Source organism: Corapipo altera, unplaced genomic scaffold (assembly GCF_003945725.1).
Source record: "Corapipo altera isolate COAL_440 unplaced genomic scaffold, ASM394572v1 2, whole genome shotgun sequence".
Taxonomy (NCBI): Eukaryota; Metazoa; Chordata; class Aves; order Passeriformes; family Pipridae; genus Corapipo; species Corapipo altera.
The window spans coordinates 13,585,182-13,602,412 of record NW_020884890.1 but is presented as its reverse complement, the minus strand read 5'-3'; the positions used below and the strand labels follow the sequence as shown (position 1 = coordinate 13,602,412).

Sequence of the window (17,231 nt, the reverse complement as noted above, 5' to 3'; positions counted from 1 at the left end):
CAGTCAGAGGCAGTTTTGAGATGTGAGATCTTACAGTGTTGCTTCTTTATCCATTTTGGTCCATTCATCTAAAAATAGCTTCTGGGCATTGAAAGGTTTTTACTTTTGGTAGAAACCCACTACATTACAGAGTTTAGAAGTTCTTATTACATCCTTTGGAACTCCATTGTTTGACTCTATATATGGACTGTGAAATAATTTTACTTACCATGGCTGGATTGGATTTGGGCTCATTTAGATTAAAATGGTGCTTGTGAGATCAAGTCATACAAAACTAGTGTTGAACAAGTTGTTTTTCCTCTTGACAGGCATTGGACTGTTTCACAGCTATGCTGTCCAACCAAGGGAGCAGACAGAAAATGGCAAAAGTTATTGGAAGTAAACTAAACATTTCCAAAAAAAAGGTATGTTGAGCTATAATTAGCATGATGTTTATTGCTAGTATTCTATAGCTTGCAATTTTTCTACTGTTTTATTTATATGTTATGCTATTTTTTCTGAAAAATTATACCCACCTTTCTGTCACAAACACCATTTTTGCTCTCTCTTCTGTCTCAGGTTCTATTTTTCTCGTGTTTTATATTCAGCTGCCTTTTTTTTTTCCTGTAAAAATTCCAGTGAACCTGTTTCAGAGCAAATGGGCTCATCCTGCAAAAGAAGGATTACACAGCTGGAACAACACAGCTGCCTAAGAACATGATACTGCTGGATGCACTGAGTAGTGAAGAAAGTGTTTGTTCTTGGGTGCTTTTCTGTGAGCATTAATCACTTAAAGAGATCAGAGAGAAACTGATCTTTACTGCTACTTGTTTTTAATCATTGATTACAAAATCAAGTACCTCTCTGGAGCCTAGTTATGCTCTATAAATGCAAGAGTTAAACTAAATAATTTCTTTGTCAACTATTTCTGAGTATAGAAATTTGTGAAGAAAATCCCTTCTTTATTACTTTAGGATGACAGATTGATCCCTGAAACTTCCATGTTTGTCCTTCTTTGCATGCAAATGGCAAAATATCTCTTTTTTACCCAAAGGGCTTTTTTGATGGAGGTTTTTTGTTTATTGTTAAAATAACTGTTCACATTTATATAGTTGAACTACCATGGAAGTAGATGAAGTGTAGAAATACAGTGGCATAGACCTGTTACCAGGTTGTTAAGTTGAAAATTGTTTGTACAGATAAAACCACTTCTGAGGTCCTTCAGTGCTTTTGGTGATGAGTACGTAAAACCTGCAAAATATGGAATCTTACCATGAAGAATTAGCTTGCTGCAGAGTGGGTGTTTTTAGTGTGATGTAATCAATATTAATATTGGAAATGTTGATTCTTTTTTCACAGGTAGAGTTCTTTTGTGAACTCTATAAACCAGAAATTTTAATACGGGAACAAGAAGTCTCTGTCGGAAGAGTGCGTCTCATAAAGAAACAAACACAGGCTCTCACTGTACAGAGGTAGAGTGTCTTGTAGTTTCCATGTAAATTGAAATATTTTGTGGCAGAATAGAATAGACTTCAAGTCACAGGGTTAAGAAAAATGCAAACTGGATATTTTCACTTTAATGGAAGGAATTTGAGAGTTCTTTCTCTTGTGATCTGAATTTTACCTTGTTTATCATTAAGCTTGTGTGCATCATACTTCTGGCAGCCAAAGCATGAAGATTGTCAACTTCTTTGAACTAGAATGTCTTCAAAGCAGTGTGGAGCACAGCTGTTACAATAAAATTTTGACAAATCTATCTTTATAAAGGGAGATTTTTGTAGTATGTGTCGCTAACTCCATTTTCTAGGAAGTTGTTTGGGAATCCTGAATTTCTAGGTTGTATCTTGAAAATATGTGTATCTTAAAAGGATACCTTGGAACTATTTTTTTCAGACCTGTAATAATAATAACAATAATAATAAAAAAGATCCCAAATTCAACCACAACACAGAAGAAATAATAAACTTAAAATTACCTCCATGATAGATCTTAGTTTTGAATTACTTCCTTTGTTTTTTCAGAGCAAAACAAACCTTTGCTGCCACACGGCCATCCGCAGTATTGATTGAACAGCTTGCAGTGTGTGTTGTCAAAGGAGAGCCAGTGCTTTTGGTTGGTGAAACAGGAACTGGCAAAACCTCAACTGTTCAGTACCTTGCTCATATTACAGGTAAATAAAGTGGTAAGACTGTAACTTACATGAAGATAATTTAAAAAAAAAAACAAATGAATAAACCCAGGAGCTGATGGTGCTTTCTATTTCTGTTTCAAGGACACAGTTTGAGGGTTATCAACATGAACCAGCAAAGTGACACAGCAGATCTATTAGGGGGGTGAGTTACTGAACACTGTTTTGTCTGTTCTGCATAACAAATTGGCAGTATTTATTTCGTAGTAATATAAATGTCTTAACAAACATGTTCGCATTGAGAAACCTTGTAGTCCTTGCTGAAGAACAGAGCAATTTCACTAAATTGTGTGCACAGCTGTATGTGATGAAGTCATTTAAAATGTTTCTTAAAAAATGGCTAAGCTGTTCAATATAAAACTGATGTAATATTCACTGGACATAGTGGTTGGTAGTATTAAAAATATTTTAATTATCAGGGTGGTCCTGCCTTTATAAAATCACCTCATGAGGTGCATTTAAATATGTACAGTTTTACTTTTTCATTAGTTGAATAAAAAACTTCTGAAACCAGGGTTCATTCATGCACAATGTTGTTGTTTCAGTAACTGGTTTTGGGGTGGTTTTCTGGTTTTGGTTGACAGATTCCTGTGTCGCAAATAGGTAAATACTCTTTTGCTTCTCTTCAGCTACAAGCCTGTGGATAACAAGCTGATCTGGCTGCCTCTGCGAGAGTCTTTTGAGGAACTCTTCTCTCAGACATTCTCTAGGAAGAAAAATCAAACATTCTTGGGACACATTCAGACTTGCTACAGGCAGAAACGTTGGCATGATCTACTAAAACTAATGCAACATATTCATAAATCTGCTATTAATAAGGAAGTAAAAGAAAATGCATCAGGTGAGAATTGAGACTGATCAAACACACATTAGCACTGAACCATTGCAGAGAGTAGATAAATCTGGTGATTTCTGTTGGCCTTTAAATTTGTGTTGGTTTGGGGTTTAGTTTTTTGTTGTTCCCCTTTATTACATTCTTCTGGTTTTGAAAAATGCAATGTCTGTCTACAACAAGACATTCAACATGCTGTTAGAATAGTCACTGGGTTTGTATTTTGTTTAATTTTTTCCTTTTTCTAACTCATCACTGCTGTCAGCTATGTCTGACAGTGTGAAGGTTGATTTTTCTGATCTATGGTGCCCTTGACATGTGGTCTTCACTCAGCAGTTACTTATTTGCTGTGCTGGTGAGCAGTCCTAGTGGTTTGTGTGTTAGTCCTGCATGTGAATGCATTCACTTTCAGTCATGGAATGTCCTTAAATCTCACAAATATATTTTATTTAAAAACAAAGAAAACAACAACATAAAAAACCCAAACCCAAAGTAATAGCTCTTTTAGGGTAGTAATGATATTAAGAGTTTGCTTTTCAATTGGTATCACTGTCAGTAACTTGCCTAGTGCTTTAATTTGTTTTGATGTGGTTTTGTCTCCAAATAAGTTTGTTTTGTTTTATACTTCACAACCCATTTTGGGGCAGAGGCAGTGTTGATAATTTGTCTTGCACGGAGTTGGTTCTGGTTCTAGACTAGCCAAACAAGTGAAGTTGTAGCTTTCATTCAGTATAGGCCAAGTAAAATTAATCATGAACTTTATCTCCACTCTAACTGGTTCTTCTGAATATGCAGATAAATTTAAAAATGAGTGTTTAAAGACCACTTATTGCAAGTATTTACAATCCTAAAATACAGACAAGCTGAAATTTGTAATTTGCAAAGTTACTTAAGTAATTTTGATGCTGTATGTAGCTCAGGGAATGATTTTAAACAAATAACTGAAATCAGTGCAGTATTAAATAATGTCATAACTGATACACAACAGTGTTTTTAATTGATACTGAAGCGTTCATTGTTAATCTGTTCTATCATAGGGTTTATAAATTTGGATTTATTTTTTTGATATGTCTTTTTGTCTCTGGAAATTAGAGAGTGGTAACAGTCATTCTGGAACAAAGTGCAGCATAAGTATTTGTTCTTAAGCTAAGAATGAATGGCATATTATCTGTACCCATATGTCAATAGTGTTCAGTTACATTTAAAACACAATCCTCCTCTTCCCACAATGAAAACAATAAAATTTAAATTTTTTTTATTCACGAGATGTTATCTGTTAAACTTGAATGTTTTCGCTGCTCAACCAAACTTACTTTTGTATCTCTGTGCTTAAAATACTGTTGTTTAACATTTTTTATGATATTGTTCTGATGGTACACACTTGAATTTGTTTTGCTTACAGGCTCACCACTGAAGGAAAAGTGGGAGGCATTTGGTCTTAAACTGAATCATGCTCATCAACAGATGAAAATGACAGAAAATGCTCTGCTCTTTGCATTTGTTGAGGTATTTAGAGTTGCATTTTGATGCTAGGAGGAATAAGGAGAAGTATTTAAAAGACTTTGCAATCAGTATTATATAAATAACTTCTTGGCAAGAACCTTGCTATGAAGTAAAACATATTCCATGATAGCTCTGTGAAACAAAGTGTGCTGCTTAAAGGGGGCAGTGGTTAGATGGGTGGTGGGAGAATGTTTTGTGGTAGCCCATTAATTCAATGCTGTATAATAGGAATTAGGACTTTTGTGATAAAAGAATACCAGCAGTATGTCAGATCATCATTTCAACGGAATGAGATTAGAAAAAACTTCCCAATCAGTCTCCAGTAGGACATGCTTCTGTCTAGGGATTCTTGGGAAGGATTTAATAGTAAGAATCTGTGCTGTTTATCTAGAAGTGCTTTTTTTAGATGTTTCAAACCTATGATATGTTCTAATGACATTATGTGTGATTGGGAGAAACTGTAAGGTTTATACATGCTTGTTCCTTGTCACCCTGTTAGTCTGAGTATATTCTCTCAAATTTCGTGTGAAGTGTGTAAAATCTTGACCAGTCCTCTATAAAAAGTGTGTGTATGAATAGTTGGAGAACCTTTGACTGACATATAGTTTTAATTAATAAGATATCATTTCCTTAGTAACATAATATTGTTTGTGTCTTTGGATTAACTGTCTTTATTCTTGGGTGCTGTCAGTGAAGTGTATGCACTACAGTGTTGAATATTACTGGCAGGCAGCATTGCACAAATAAGAGAACCTAATTCTTTTATATTTGAACCAGTCTAAGTGGTAACTGATGTAGTGGTGATAACCATCTGACTTCTGTGGCTTGCAAAATAATTGCTGTTATTGAGAGAGAGCAGTAAAATTGCTATTGCTGTTAAAGGTCTGGAGTTGCCATTTGTCTAATCAAGCCATAGATTGCACACCAAGTATTTCCAGCATATGACTGCTTCAGTTGGTGGTGACGTGATTTAACAAATTAATCTTATTTTTAGGGTACTCTGGCACAAGCAGTAAAAAAAGGAGAGTGGATTTTATTGGATGAGATTAACTTGGCTGCAGCAGAGACTTTGGAGTGCCTGAGTGGTTTATTGGAAGGATCATCTGGGTCACTGGTGTTACTAGACAGAGGAGACACAGGTACTATTTCTGTGCTTGGTTATGCTATATCTTGCTATTTAGTTGATTTCTCTATCCTATATGGCTCAAAATAAGTCAAGAACATTTACCATTCAAATAAAAATGTGCAAAAGAGAGCAGTGTGCTCTTGGTAGACTTCAAACTTCTATGCAAAAAATGAGAGTTTTAATTCACTGTTGACTCAGGAGATTTCCACGTGCAGAAATTGTAGCTTTTGCCTCTTTGAACTCAACAAGAGCAGATCTCTCCAGTGCTCCCAGTAAGCATGGATGTCTGTACAGGCTATTGAAATACTGAAATTCTTTTTCTTTATAAAGTCGAGGTAGCTTGATGGATACTTGTGCAGATGCAGATACTTCTGATGAAATTACATAGGGTTATTCTCTGAAAGTTTTTTACAGTGACATTTAAAAAAAAAATTAGTAGTGCAGCAATAGAAAGCTGGCCTAGATAAAGTATACCTTATTTAACATAATAAATATCCTGTGGTTATCATTAACCATATGTCTCTTATTTCTCTTTTACTTTAGAGCCTCTTGTCCGTCACCCTGATTTTCGCTTGTTTGCGTGCATGAATCCAGCTACAGATGTTGGAAAGAGAAATCTTCCTCTAGGAATAAGAAACAGGTAGGAATAATGATTCTGTGACGAAATACTTAGTCACTGTCTTTTTCAGAGTTTGATTAGCTTCACGAGTTGACCCAGTGAGGATTGCCTTGTTTGAAACCTAAGGATATAAGTCTGAACTCAAATTTACTGCCCGTGAGAGATGCTTTCCACATTATGGTGAAGGTTTTTCATGAAGTAGCATCGGGAAAATACTCTGTGAAGTTGCTGAGCCATGAGCAGATGGTGTAGCAGTAGTATAGACTGTCGTCACTGGGGACGGGGGAATGATTATTCTTTACAATTAAGCTGTCAGTGCCTGGGAATGCTACTACAGCATCCTGATGGGGATAATAAAGACAAGTGCTTTGTGTCTGCTTAGTAGCCTTTCTCTTGGTAACTCAAAGTGTTGATCCTTGCAAAAAACTTCATATCCAGCCTTGGAAGGTGGTTTGCGTGGTGAAGCAGATGTGTGATATTCAAAATATTTGCTGTGTGGCCTTAAAACATCTAAACTGTGTCCAGGAAATTGGAGTTGTGGTAAATTCATTCTTTGGTAGTACCTACCTATTCCTGAATGCAAAGATCTTCTGCTTGTACTATTTGATGCTGTTTCCCTCCTGAGTGCCAAAAGTTGTATGTGTGATGGTTAGAAAATCCGTTCATTGCCTAGAGCTGCCCCTGCAGTGTTCTAAATGGGAAACACTGGCGTATTTAAAGGTAGTCAAAGCTTCTCTGTGTATGTGTTTACTGCTAATTTTCCTTTCCTTATTATCAAGTTTTATTATTTTTATAATTCCTGAGCTGGATATTTGTAAAAGGAGAAAACAACCTGAATATGCTAGTCATATCAAAATTAGAACAGGTGGTAACTCTGAAGTGTCCACTCTTTAAAATAGATTATTAGAGAGTCCACTTTGAAAAGTGCTTTAGCTGTGTCACTGCTTCAGTGTTCAGGCTGTAACATTTGGGTATCCATTGCAGATTGTTTAGAATTTTAATATAAGAAAACACAGTCCCATAGTTCATTTTCAGCCTTTCATTTCAGTTAAAATAATTCAGATAAATTACTTGAAATCAATAGAAGTAACTTACTTTCTTAGGTACTCTGGTTCTTGAGTCTGTTTGTTGGTCATTTGACAATCAGTATTCTGCTACTTAAAAAAATGTAAATGATATATGCCATGAGATTAATATATAATGTGGTTTTTAAAATTTGGTCAGATGTCTAAGCATTATGGATTGATTTTTATTTTGATGGATTGATTCTTATAGGTTTACTGAACTGTACGTAGAAGAATTGAGAAATGAAGGAGACTTGCAAGTTCTTATCATGGATTACCTGAGAGGCCTGAATGTGAACAAAAATACAGTACAAGGAATTGTGAAGTAAGTTGATTGTAATATCTTTAAATTCTTGAAGAAATAAGTCTCAAAAAGAAAGTATGTAACAGTAGTCTGTCGTTAGATTGTTTTGGGAAACACTATAATGCTCCCTACTCAGCAATTTGCATAGCCTTAGGAAAAGGAAGAGAGTAGACATCCATCTTCTTAATTCTGAAGGTTTCTGTATTTGTGGGGAGGAGATTTATGTTTTTTTTTAATTCAGAATTGTTTTCTTGGTGGCACCAGTTAAGGAGCACTGTTGTTGCAGTACTCTGAGAGACTAAAATGTTTTGTTTCTGTGGATGATACCAATGGAAGTCATATGTGTTTATCTAGAGTTGCCTTTCTTTCCCCTAGTACGAGGTGAACTATCTCATGTTTAGAATACTTGGAATTTATAGGCACTCTCTGCATATCAAGCTCTCTCAAAAATAATGGTTCTGAAAATACTCTGTTGCTTTGCTTCACTGGCTATACAGATGGCAGAGCTTTGCATAGCTTTCCTAACCTGGACCTTTTAAGAAAACAGTTGGAGAGAAGCTGAAGTGTTCATACTTGGGTTTAATTCCTTAGTGCAATGGTCTGATCAGTAACAACTCTTTGTAACTCTTTACTTTTGCAGCTTTTATTTGTCTGTCAGAAAGGAAGCAGAAACAAAGTTGGTGGATGGAACAGGCCACAGACCTCACTACAGTCTCCGTACACTTTGCAGGGCGTTGAGATTTGCAGCATCTAATCCATGTGGCAGCATACCACGCTCACTGTATGAGGTGATTACTTATGTTGGTGTTTGTTTCAGTGTGTGTTCACAACAAAGGTTGGTTGAGTAAAGGATAAGTGCAGTGTTGAACAGAAATGGTTCTTTAATCTGTATATTTTTTCCTTATTTTTCATTTTATCACTGAAAATAGTTCTTCTTCTTAGGGCTTCTGTTTGAGTTTCCTGACACAGCTCGACAGAGGTTCTCACCCAGTAGTTCAAAAGCTAATTTGCCAGCATATAGTCTCTGGCAACATCAAAAGCCTTCTCAAGCAGGTAGGTAACTAAGCTTCTAAAGACCTGTTTTTTACTTTGCTTGAAATGTCCATATGTTATCTAGTTTATTTGTTAATTTGAAGAAATATGGAAGTCTGAATAATTAAAGCATTGTGGAATGTGGGCGGCTTAATGCAATGACTGCAACTGTAAAGCTATCACAGACTTTTGAGGAACTTTCACAGGCTTTGTATTTTTAGACTCTGAATGGAGAACATATGAATATGATGCAAACATTTTTGCTTTGTCTCTGATGGGAAAGAAAGAATCTCACTAGTGCTGGAAGCCCAGCATGGGTTTACGTGGAGGACTGGGCAGTGGGATGGGGAAGCCAGTTTAAGAGATAGGTATTTGTTTCAGAATAAACCTCTTCCTACTGGAAAATATGTATGAATATAAAAAGATGAAAGCAAATATCCTGCTTGGAAATTCCCTTCAAAATTCAGTGCTAGAACTCCTGAACCATTTTTATCTTCATGGCACTGGCTTCATGACCCTGAAGTAATCTGGTCAGGTTTTTCCTGTGATTTGCATTCTGTAGCAACGGGTCAGTGCTTACAGCAGGAGTGCTCAGGGATTAATTTAAAATTACTTTTTACAGAATATGTTGTGGTGGTGTAACAGTAGTTTTCATTAGCAAATTGAAACTCATTTGTACAATCTGTTGTTTCGATCATGTTTCCTTAGCAAATACCAAAACCCCAAGGGGGCAGTTTTATACTTATAGAAGGATACTGGATTTCAGCTGGGGACAAAGAACCTACTGTAGATGAGAGTTACGTGCTAACTCCTTCAGTTAAACTTAATCTGAAAGACATGGTCAGAGTTGTGTCTGCAGGGTAAGCGTTTCAACTTTTTAATTAAAAAAATTAGTTGAATATGTTTATTTAGGCGTTGAGTTTTGGTGCATTTCTAACCTTTATTGTTTGTATGAGTAATGTCTATTTTCCTTCTACTTTACAGTTAACTTTTCATTATAGAGTAACTTGAGTTTATACATGTATTTTTTGCTTTATTAAACCATCTTACTGCCAACCCTTGTTTTATCTAAATTATAATCTAAAAATTTGCAGTTAGAATAACCTGCTTACTTCACAATGCCATGAAAAGCTTCATAGGTAGCTGTTGGCACTTGGGAATAAAGTTACTTAGTTATTAGTCTCTGATCTTGGATACCCCAAGTGAGTTAAGTGATGTTGTTTTTGTAGTGTGGTTTGATAATGTTGACATCTTGTATATGAGAAAGATAAGGCTCATGCTTCAAACTCACTATTTTGGTTATGGCTCTTAGGACTCATCCAGTACTGATTCAAGGGGAGACCTCTGTTGGTAAAACCAGTTTAATTCGCTGGCTGGCTGCTGCTACTGGGAATCACTGTGTAAGGATTAACAATCATGAGCATACGGACATCCAAGAATATATTGGCTGTTATACATCGGACGCCTGTGGGAAGTTGGTATTTAAGGAAGGTGAGTGGGTGTGTTATATATACTCCAAAGTATACTCCAAAGTCCTGTCTCACTTCACTGTTGATTTTTGTTTTTTTTCTTCTTTCCTGCCTGTCTGTTCTATTACAATGGGGAGATGACTTGTCATAAAGTTAGTAGCTGCACATTAATGATAATCAGTTATGTGAATTTCAACAAATTCTGGAGTTCATGTCTGTCTCATCATGCTTGTCCTGTTGAACATAAGGAAGATAATTCAACAACTTCAATAAACTGGATTAGCATTTATACTGAGTGAAAATGGGTTGCTAAAAGAATCTGCAGTGCCTGCTTCTGTTAGATTTGCTTTGTTAGATTTTCAACTAGGACTTTTTCTGTTCTCTCCAAGGCATTCTCATAGATGCAATGAGAAAGGGTTACTGGATTGTTCTAGATGAATTGAATTTGGCTCCCACTGATGTTCTGGAGGCTCTCAACCGTCTGCTGGATGATAACAGAGAGCTGTTCATTACTGAGACCCAGGAAGTTGTCAGAGCTCATCCTCGCTTCATGTTGTTTGCAACACAGAATCCTCCAGGTCTCTATGGTGGCAGAAAGGTCTGTATAATACATTCCTTTGAGTAGATAAGACTTTAGGGAATTGAACTCTCTCAGACATGTAAGTGTGATGTGAAAACATTTTGATGCGTAGCACAGAATTAACATGAGTCTCTCTAGAGGGAGAGTGCTGAAGTGGCTGTGGACTAACTTTCAGTACAGCTGGGTTCTGTTTAGGGGAGTTGCTTGTTTTGCAGATACTAAATTTCTAATAATTTAGAGTAGTTGAGATTTAAGTGCTTTCCTGAACTGGAGCTCATTTATATTGTGGGAGTAGCCTAGCTCAGTTGGTAAGAGTGTGGTGCTAATAACGCCAAGGTTATGGGTTCAATCCCCATATGGGCCTTTCGCTTAAGAATTGGACTCGATGATCCTTGTGGGTCCCTTCCAACTGAGAATATTCTGTAATTCTGTAAATATTATACTTGAATCAGCATTTCCTGTTCAAGAGCACTTGAAAAGAGATTCTGCTTAGGTTGTTGATGTCCATTTTGTACTGGTTTTGGCTGGAATAGCCAGTTTTCTTCAAGGTGACTGGTATGGTACTGTAATTCTGATTTGTGATCAAAACCGTGTTGATAGCGCAGGGATGTCTTAGTTATTGCTAAGCAGTGCGTGCACATAGTCAAGGCCTTTTCTGGTGCTCACACTGCCTCACCAGTGGAGTAGGCAGGGTGTGCATGAGAAACTGGGAGGAGACAGAGCCAGGACAGTCAACCCCAGTTCACCACATTGATGTTCCATACTGTATCAAGTTGCGCTCAGCAATCAAAAGTGGAGGGAGAAGGAGGAAACTGAGTATGTTTGGTGTCTGTTTCCACAAATAACATTTCTGCCTGATGAAACCCTTGTTTCCTGGATGTAGCTGAAAACCCACCTACTGATGTGAAATGATGAATGAATTCCTAATTTTGCTTTTCTTGCACGTGCACCTTTTGCTTTACTTATGAAAACTGTCTTTATCTCAACCTACAAGTTTTCTCACTTTTACCCTTCCAGTTCTTTCCCTCATCCCATTGTAGGGAGAATGAACCTATGGCTTTGTGGTGCTACTGTGGTTAAAACACAACACATTTTAAAGTTTTTGTCTTCATCCAGATTATCTCTTATGATTTCTTTCAATATTTATGTGTGTGTGCTAATTTGTATGCTGTGACACCATCCATGTTTCCTTTGGATGTGTAGGAGAAGATATAACATGAGGAATATCAAAGGAAAAAGTTCAAGCGATAGTATGGTCTCCTATTTCAGGTTTTGTCCAGAGCCTTCAGAAATCGTTTTGTGGAACTGCATTTTGATGAATTGCCAAGTGCCGAGCTGGAAACTATCCTGCACAGGAGATGCAGTTTGCCACCTTCTTATTGCAGCAAACTTGTCAAAGTCATGTTAGACCTGCAAGTATGAGAGTCTTTCTTCTTTTAGTATAAGAAATGCAAACATATTTCAAAGTAATATGCACAAAGTAATAGAAATTCCTGGGAGGGTGAGGGGAGAGGTATTGTTATCTGAAAGATATTTAAAATCCTAAACCATAACTGATGGAAGAGAACCCACTAAGGTACTAATTCCAGTGGTTAAAATAGAAAATAGGGAAGGTGATGCCGGATTTGAGAGAAAGCTAGCAGCAAAAAAATGACCAGAGACCTTGGGATTTGATACACAGAATTATCACTTACTCTGGATCTTAAGTACAGTGTTGGATTTGCAACTGTCTTTGGTTCGTGCGAAATTTGCTTTTATTTTTAAGCAATAATTTGGGATGTGTTCAGACATTCCTGTGTTCAAGAGACATTTGACATTTAGTGTGTAGCTAAAACTGCCCTGTATTTAAAATCAATTACAGCAGCACAGACTAGATTTCCTTTTATTCCAGGTACCTATTTTATTCTTAGTATTTTTTTATTGCTATCTGTATTATTTTGTTCCTGGTACCTGTCAGATACATGCCTAAAGGGGGTTTGTGTTTGGGAGTTGTGACTGTACTAGACTTCTTTTTTTTTCCATAGAATTTACTTGTAGAAGTGCCATAACAAAGACTTCTGCTTAGCTTTGCTTAAAGCATTTGAACAGGTTCATAAAAAAATGGCTTGCATTTTGTTCTTGTGACAGTCTTATCGCAGAGGTTCCACGGTGTTTGCTGGGAAGCATGGGTTCATTACCCTGAGGGATCTGTTTCGTTGGGCTGAAAGGTACAGATTGGCAGAACAGCTGGAGAAGGACTATGACTGGCTTCAGCACTTAGCAAATGATGGTGAGCTCTGCTGTGTCAGCTCTTTAAGTATCTGTAGAATTGCGTTCCAACGCTAGTTCTTTAATGTAAATTTTTGTCTCTGATTAACTAGATAGTAAGTGCTTTCTCTCTTCCTCTGTTTTATAGGTTTTATGCTTCTGGCAGGCAGAGTCAGGAAACAGGAGGAGGTGGATGTTATTCAGAGTGTCCTTGAAAAACACTTCAAGAAAAAAATATATCCTGAATCTCTCTTCTCAGGGGAAAGTGTCAAAAAGCTACTGGGTGAGTTTCCTAGGAGGACCTCACTGGTAGTTCTCTAGGTGTGACTGAAACTGATGGATTGCTTTGTGTTGTGCAGCTAAATCTTCCATGCGGATGTCAGTGATGGATAGAGATTTTAACCACGTTGTCTGGACTCAGGGGATGAGGAGACTTGCCATTTTGGTGGGACGAGCCCTGGAGTTTGGTGAACCAGTACTGCTGGTGGGAGACACTGGGTAATCTTGCTTTTTACGATGCAGTTCTTTGTAATGCTGCACCAGCCACTGAGTCAAACACAAAATGATTGTGTGGGCTTCAGTGCTGCTTTGATCTGGGACATTTGAGCCTCTCTCATGGCAGATTTGCAACTCTTGTTTTTCACAGTTCCTTTTTGAGGGGCAGCAATTGCATCCCTTTCAACACAAGTCTTTAATGGAATTATTTGCACTAAGTATAACTTCTTAGAAGTTATACAGAAAGTAGTAAAATGGAAGTGAACTGACTTCTATCCCCACCTTTTACAAGATGTCCTGTAGAATCTCAGTGTGCCTCACTGGAGGGGCTGCTTCTGGGGAATTGTAACATTTTTCTATTTAAGAATACATTCACTTTACATATTTTAAGAGCTTGAATATAACCTGCTACCACTTCTCCACTTCATATGCTGCAAAGGAGGTTGTGGAAGTAGATGCTGTCCCTTGGACTTGGGCTTGATCTGGGCATATATCATTTCTAGTTAAGTGAAATGTTAAGCTGGTTGAGTATCTGTAAGGGCACACTGAAATAAATTTGAACCTGCAAAAATCCATCAATACAGATATTGATTTAAATTTAATTAAAGGCGTCTTGTGCAAGTCAGCAACAGTTGTTGTGCCAAAAATGGCTTCAAGTTGCATAAACTTCTATCAAAGAAAGGAGCGGGAGGAAATTTGCATGCTGTGCCTTTACCTCATAGGTCTTCAATGAAAGTATGAATCCTGTCCAAAGCGAGTTGATTGAGTTTTGTTTTTTTTTTAACTCATCCCTTTCAATTAAATTATTTTGTTGCAGGTGTGGTAAAACTACCATTTGTCAGATCTTTGCAGCATTAACAAATCAGAGGCTATACTCGGTGAATTGCCACTTGCATATGGAGACGTCAGACTTCCTGGGAGGACTGCGCCCAGTCAGGCAGAGGTCAAAAGAACAGGTTTGTCCTGCATCAGTAATAGCTTGGATAGTGTGACCACAGAAGCAAAAAGTAGCAATTATTATGACTTCTCATTTCCTTTTCTGTTTCTTAGGAAGAATCTGATGGTTCTAGACTTTTTGAGTGGTGTGATGGACCTCTTGTTTTAGCAATGAAAGAGGAGGGTTTTTTCCTCCTTGATGAGATTTCTTTAGCTGATGATTCTGTACTGGAGCGACTTAACAGGTATGTCTTAAATATGTTAGTATTAAGCATCCTCAGTGTGTTCATTACATAAAATTGAATGGGGTAAGTCTAGCACATTTGTTTCCTGGCCTAGGTGAGCTGCTCTCTTAGTTTTATAGTTCTTACTGAAAGGGACAGTGGCACAAATAACTGGCCTTTTTCATATTTCAGCTTCTGTGCCGGTTGGCTTTGTTTTTCTAATTGTCATCCATCTGTCAGTGGTGGTAGTTTTAATCACAGTAATACTTAGACCATTTTTGTTCTTTTTGCTCTTTGAAATTTTGATTACAGCTAGGCTAGAGGTTAAGACGACAATATGCTGTGTCTTGCCGAAGTCTTAATGTCTTAACTTGTATGGAAAAATAAAAGGTATTTCTGTTGGAAAACAGATATGTTTATATCCACTTGACGTATGTTGCTACACTGATTGTATTGATTTCAAATGCATTGGTTGGTGCCATTACTTTATATTTGGCTTTATAGTGCCACTACAGGCTAATCTTCATTTAAATAGCTGTATTTGTTTATGTTTCATGGACGAAAATACGATGATGAAAGGATTTGCTTTATTCAAGATCCTATGTCCCTGGATAAAGAAATTAAGAACGTAAACCTTAGTTCAGTTGAAACAGTTTAAACAGCATCTGAAGACGCTTCAAACCATGAGTCAAGTTAGAAAATAAAACTAAAATTAAAATTTCCAGTTTAGCATCTCCAATATTAATATTTTCAACCTGTCAGTGAGCTCTTGAAAACTATACACCCTGTCAAATCCCAGGAACAAAATCTAGTTATTTTCCTCCTTGCTGTGTGTAAAAAAAAACATTAAAATATAAATTTAATTTCATTATCTGCTTGCAGCAGTATCCCTCATTTTAGTCTTTTTTGTTACCCATTATATTGGGCAAATGAAAGTTTAACCAGGCCAATTAATTTGATTTTCATTTTTAAGTGACCTTTTGAAGTGTGAAACAATTTAAAATTAACAGTTTTTTTAACCTTTGTCTAGTGTTCTTGAAGCTGAAAAGACATTGGTACTTGCTGAAAAAGGAGGTAAAGATGATGAGGAGAACGAGGTAGAACTATTAGTTGCAGGAAAGAAATTTCGTATCCTTGCGACCATGAATCCAGGAGGTGACTTTGGGAAAAAAGAGGTAAATGTCAAAACATCTGGAAGTACAGCATGCATTTTCAGGTCATATTTACCATTAAGTGATTGGAGGTATAAGGTGCATTGTGCCAATTCTGGCATCCAGTGCTTTCTAGTAGACATCTGCTTCATCGCTCTAAAAGAGGATTAGGTTGTATCTGTTTTCCATCACTTTTGTGTGGTATCATTTTGACGCTGTAAGTCAATACTCAGCAAAATGTCAAAGAAAGCTTCAGACTTCTCAATACTCTAGGTAGGCTTGATATATAGGATGTTTCGAGTACAGGAACTGTGGCTTGTGAAGCAGCTCTAATATGAGTCTGGAGTAGTACAAAGTTGCATAGTAGATTATTTTCCCTAATGCTATTCAGAAAGTGACAGAAGTCATCTTGTCTGTCTCAGTAAATATGAACATCACATCCCAAAAGGTCTTTCTTATTAAATGGAAAAAAATCTGTTTCTAAACTTCAGGTTTAAGTAATTAAAAACAGGTCAAAGAAAACCCCAAAGACAACAAACTCCCCTCAAACCTCCACAACTTTTAAACAGTGTTGGAAGTTAAGTCTAAAAGAAGAACTCTAGTTTGTGTCTGTAAGCAAAGGGAGATTACAAAGCCATTGTTTGATACATGGTGTCCTAGAATGAAATGGAACTTTGGTACTTGCAAACCAGGTTTGTTTCTTCCCATATTGTTTTGAACTTTCTTTTTCAGCCGTTTCCTGTGTTGATGCTACTACTAGAAACCTTAAAATATACATTCTCTCAAAGATTTTGTTACATCCTTTTCAAAATTAGAAGGAAAGGTCTAGCTTGTTCACTTTATTAATGGTTTACAAGTAGAGTGGCTACGAGGCTATCAGTTAACTGTGACATTAAGGAATATGATGTAATGTAATTTGAATTGCTGTATCATTCTGCTTGTTTGCAGCTTTCTCCTGCATTGCGCAATAGATTTACTGAGATATGGTGTCCACAAAGCAATGGCCGTGATGATTTGATACAGATTGTAAAACACAATCTTCATCCAGGATTGTCTCTGGGTGCAGTAAACCATGAAGGTGGGTATTCTTTTTGTGTTCATATTCAAACATTGCTAAGAAAATAAAAAGTTTGAGTGTTGCCAACCCTTTCTCAGAATTTACACCACCGTGACCCTTTTTCTTCTAACTACATCTCTTTCTGAGGACAGTTATGATATATTTTAGATTTTGCTCTTCCTTTAATATGTATGTTACATGGCTAGCCAAATTAAGTTCAAGGCTGTATTTACTTCACCATCCAGGTAGTTGAACTGTCCCCAGCTCTTCAGTGTCCCAACTTGGTTTCTATGTAGAGTGTTAAAAGAACTGTCACTTTACTTTCTGCCAGCAGCTTCACTGTTAATATTAGTCACTTGATTCTGTCTTGATACTTGAATTTAAAAGGATCTGTAATGACAGCATAGGCGTAAACTTACTCTTCA

At 36.8% G+C, this 17,231-nt stretch overlaps 1 protein-coding gene across 2 annotated transcripts in view; it reads left to right on the top strand.

The window, feature by feature from the left end:
- MDN1 (midasin AAA ATPase 1) overlaps window positions 1-17,231 on the top strand; it is a 95,736-nt gene that overhangs the window by 20,894 nt on the left and 57,611 nt on the right. The window contains exons 12-33 of one of the 2 annotated variants that reach the window (XM_027644910.1): window positions 309-404; window positions 1,339-1,451; window positions 2,001-2,149; window positions 2,252-2,312; window positions 2,797-3,008; window positions 4,402-4,505; window positions 5,497-5,641; window positions 6,172-6,268; window positions 7,523-7,636; window positions 8,256-8,403; window positions 8,558-8,668; window positions 9,356-9,507; window positions 9,960-10,138; window positions 10,506-10,714; window positions 11,966-12,112; window positions 12,824-12,965; window positions 13,092-13,226; window positions 13,303-13,441; window positions 14,256-14,394; window positions 14,489-14,619; window positions 15,629-15,773; window positions 16,698-16,827. In XM_027644910.1, the coding sequence (XP_027500711.1) occupies window positions 309-404; window positions 1,339-1,451; window positions 2,001-2,149; window positions 2,252-2,312; window positions 2,797-3,008; window positions 4,402-4,505; window positions 5,497-5,641; window positions 6,172-6,268; window positions 7,523-7,636; window positions 8,256-8,403; window positions 8,558-8,668; window positions 9,356-9,507; window positions 9,960-10,138; window positions 10,506-10,714; window positions 11,966-12,112; window positions 12,824-12,965; window positions 13,092-13,226; window positions 13,303-13,441; window positions 14,256-14,394; window positions 14,489-14,619; window positions 15,629-15,773; window positions 16,698-16,827 (2,998 nt within the window). Of the gene's footprint in view, window positions 1-308; window positions 405-1,338; window positions 1,452-2,000; window positions 2,150-2,251; window positions 2,313-2,796; window positions 3,009-4,401; window positions 4,506-5,496; window positions 5,642-6,171; window positions 6,269-7,522; window positions 7,637-8,255; window positions 8,404-8,557; window positions 8,669-9,355; window positions 9,508-9,959; window positions 10,139-10,505; window positions 10,715-11,965; window positions 12,113-12,823; window positions 12,966-13,091; window positions 13,227-13,302; window positions 13,442-14,255; window positions 14,396-14,488; window positions 14,620-15,628; window positions 15,774-16,697; window positions 16,828-17,231 lie in introns of both variants that reach the window. The other variant, XM_027644911.1, reaches the window with a different exon arrangement.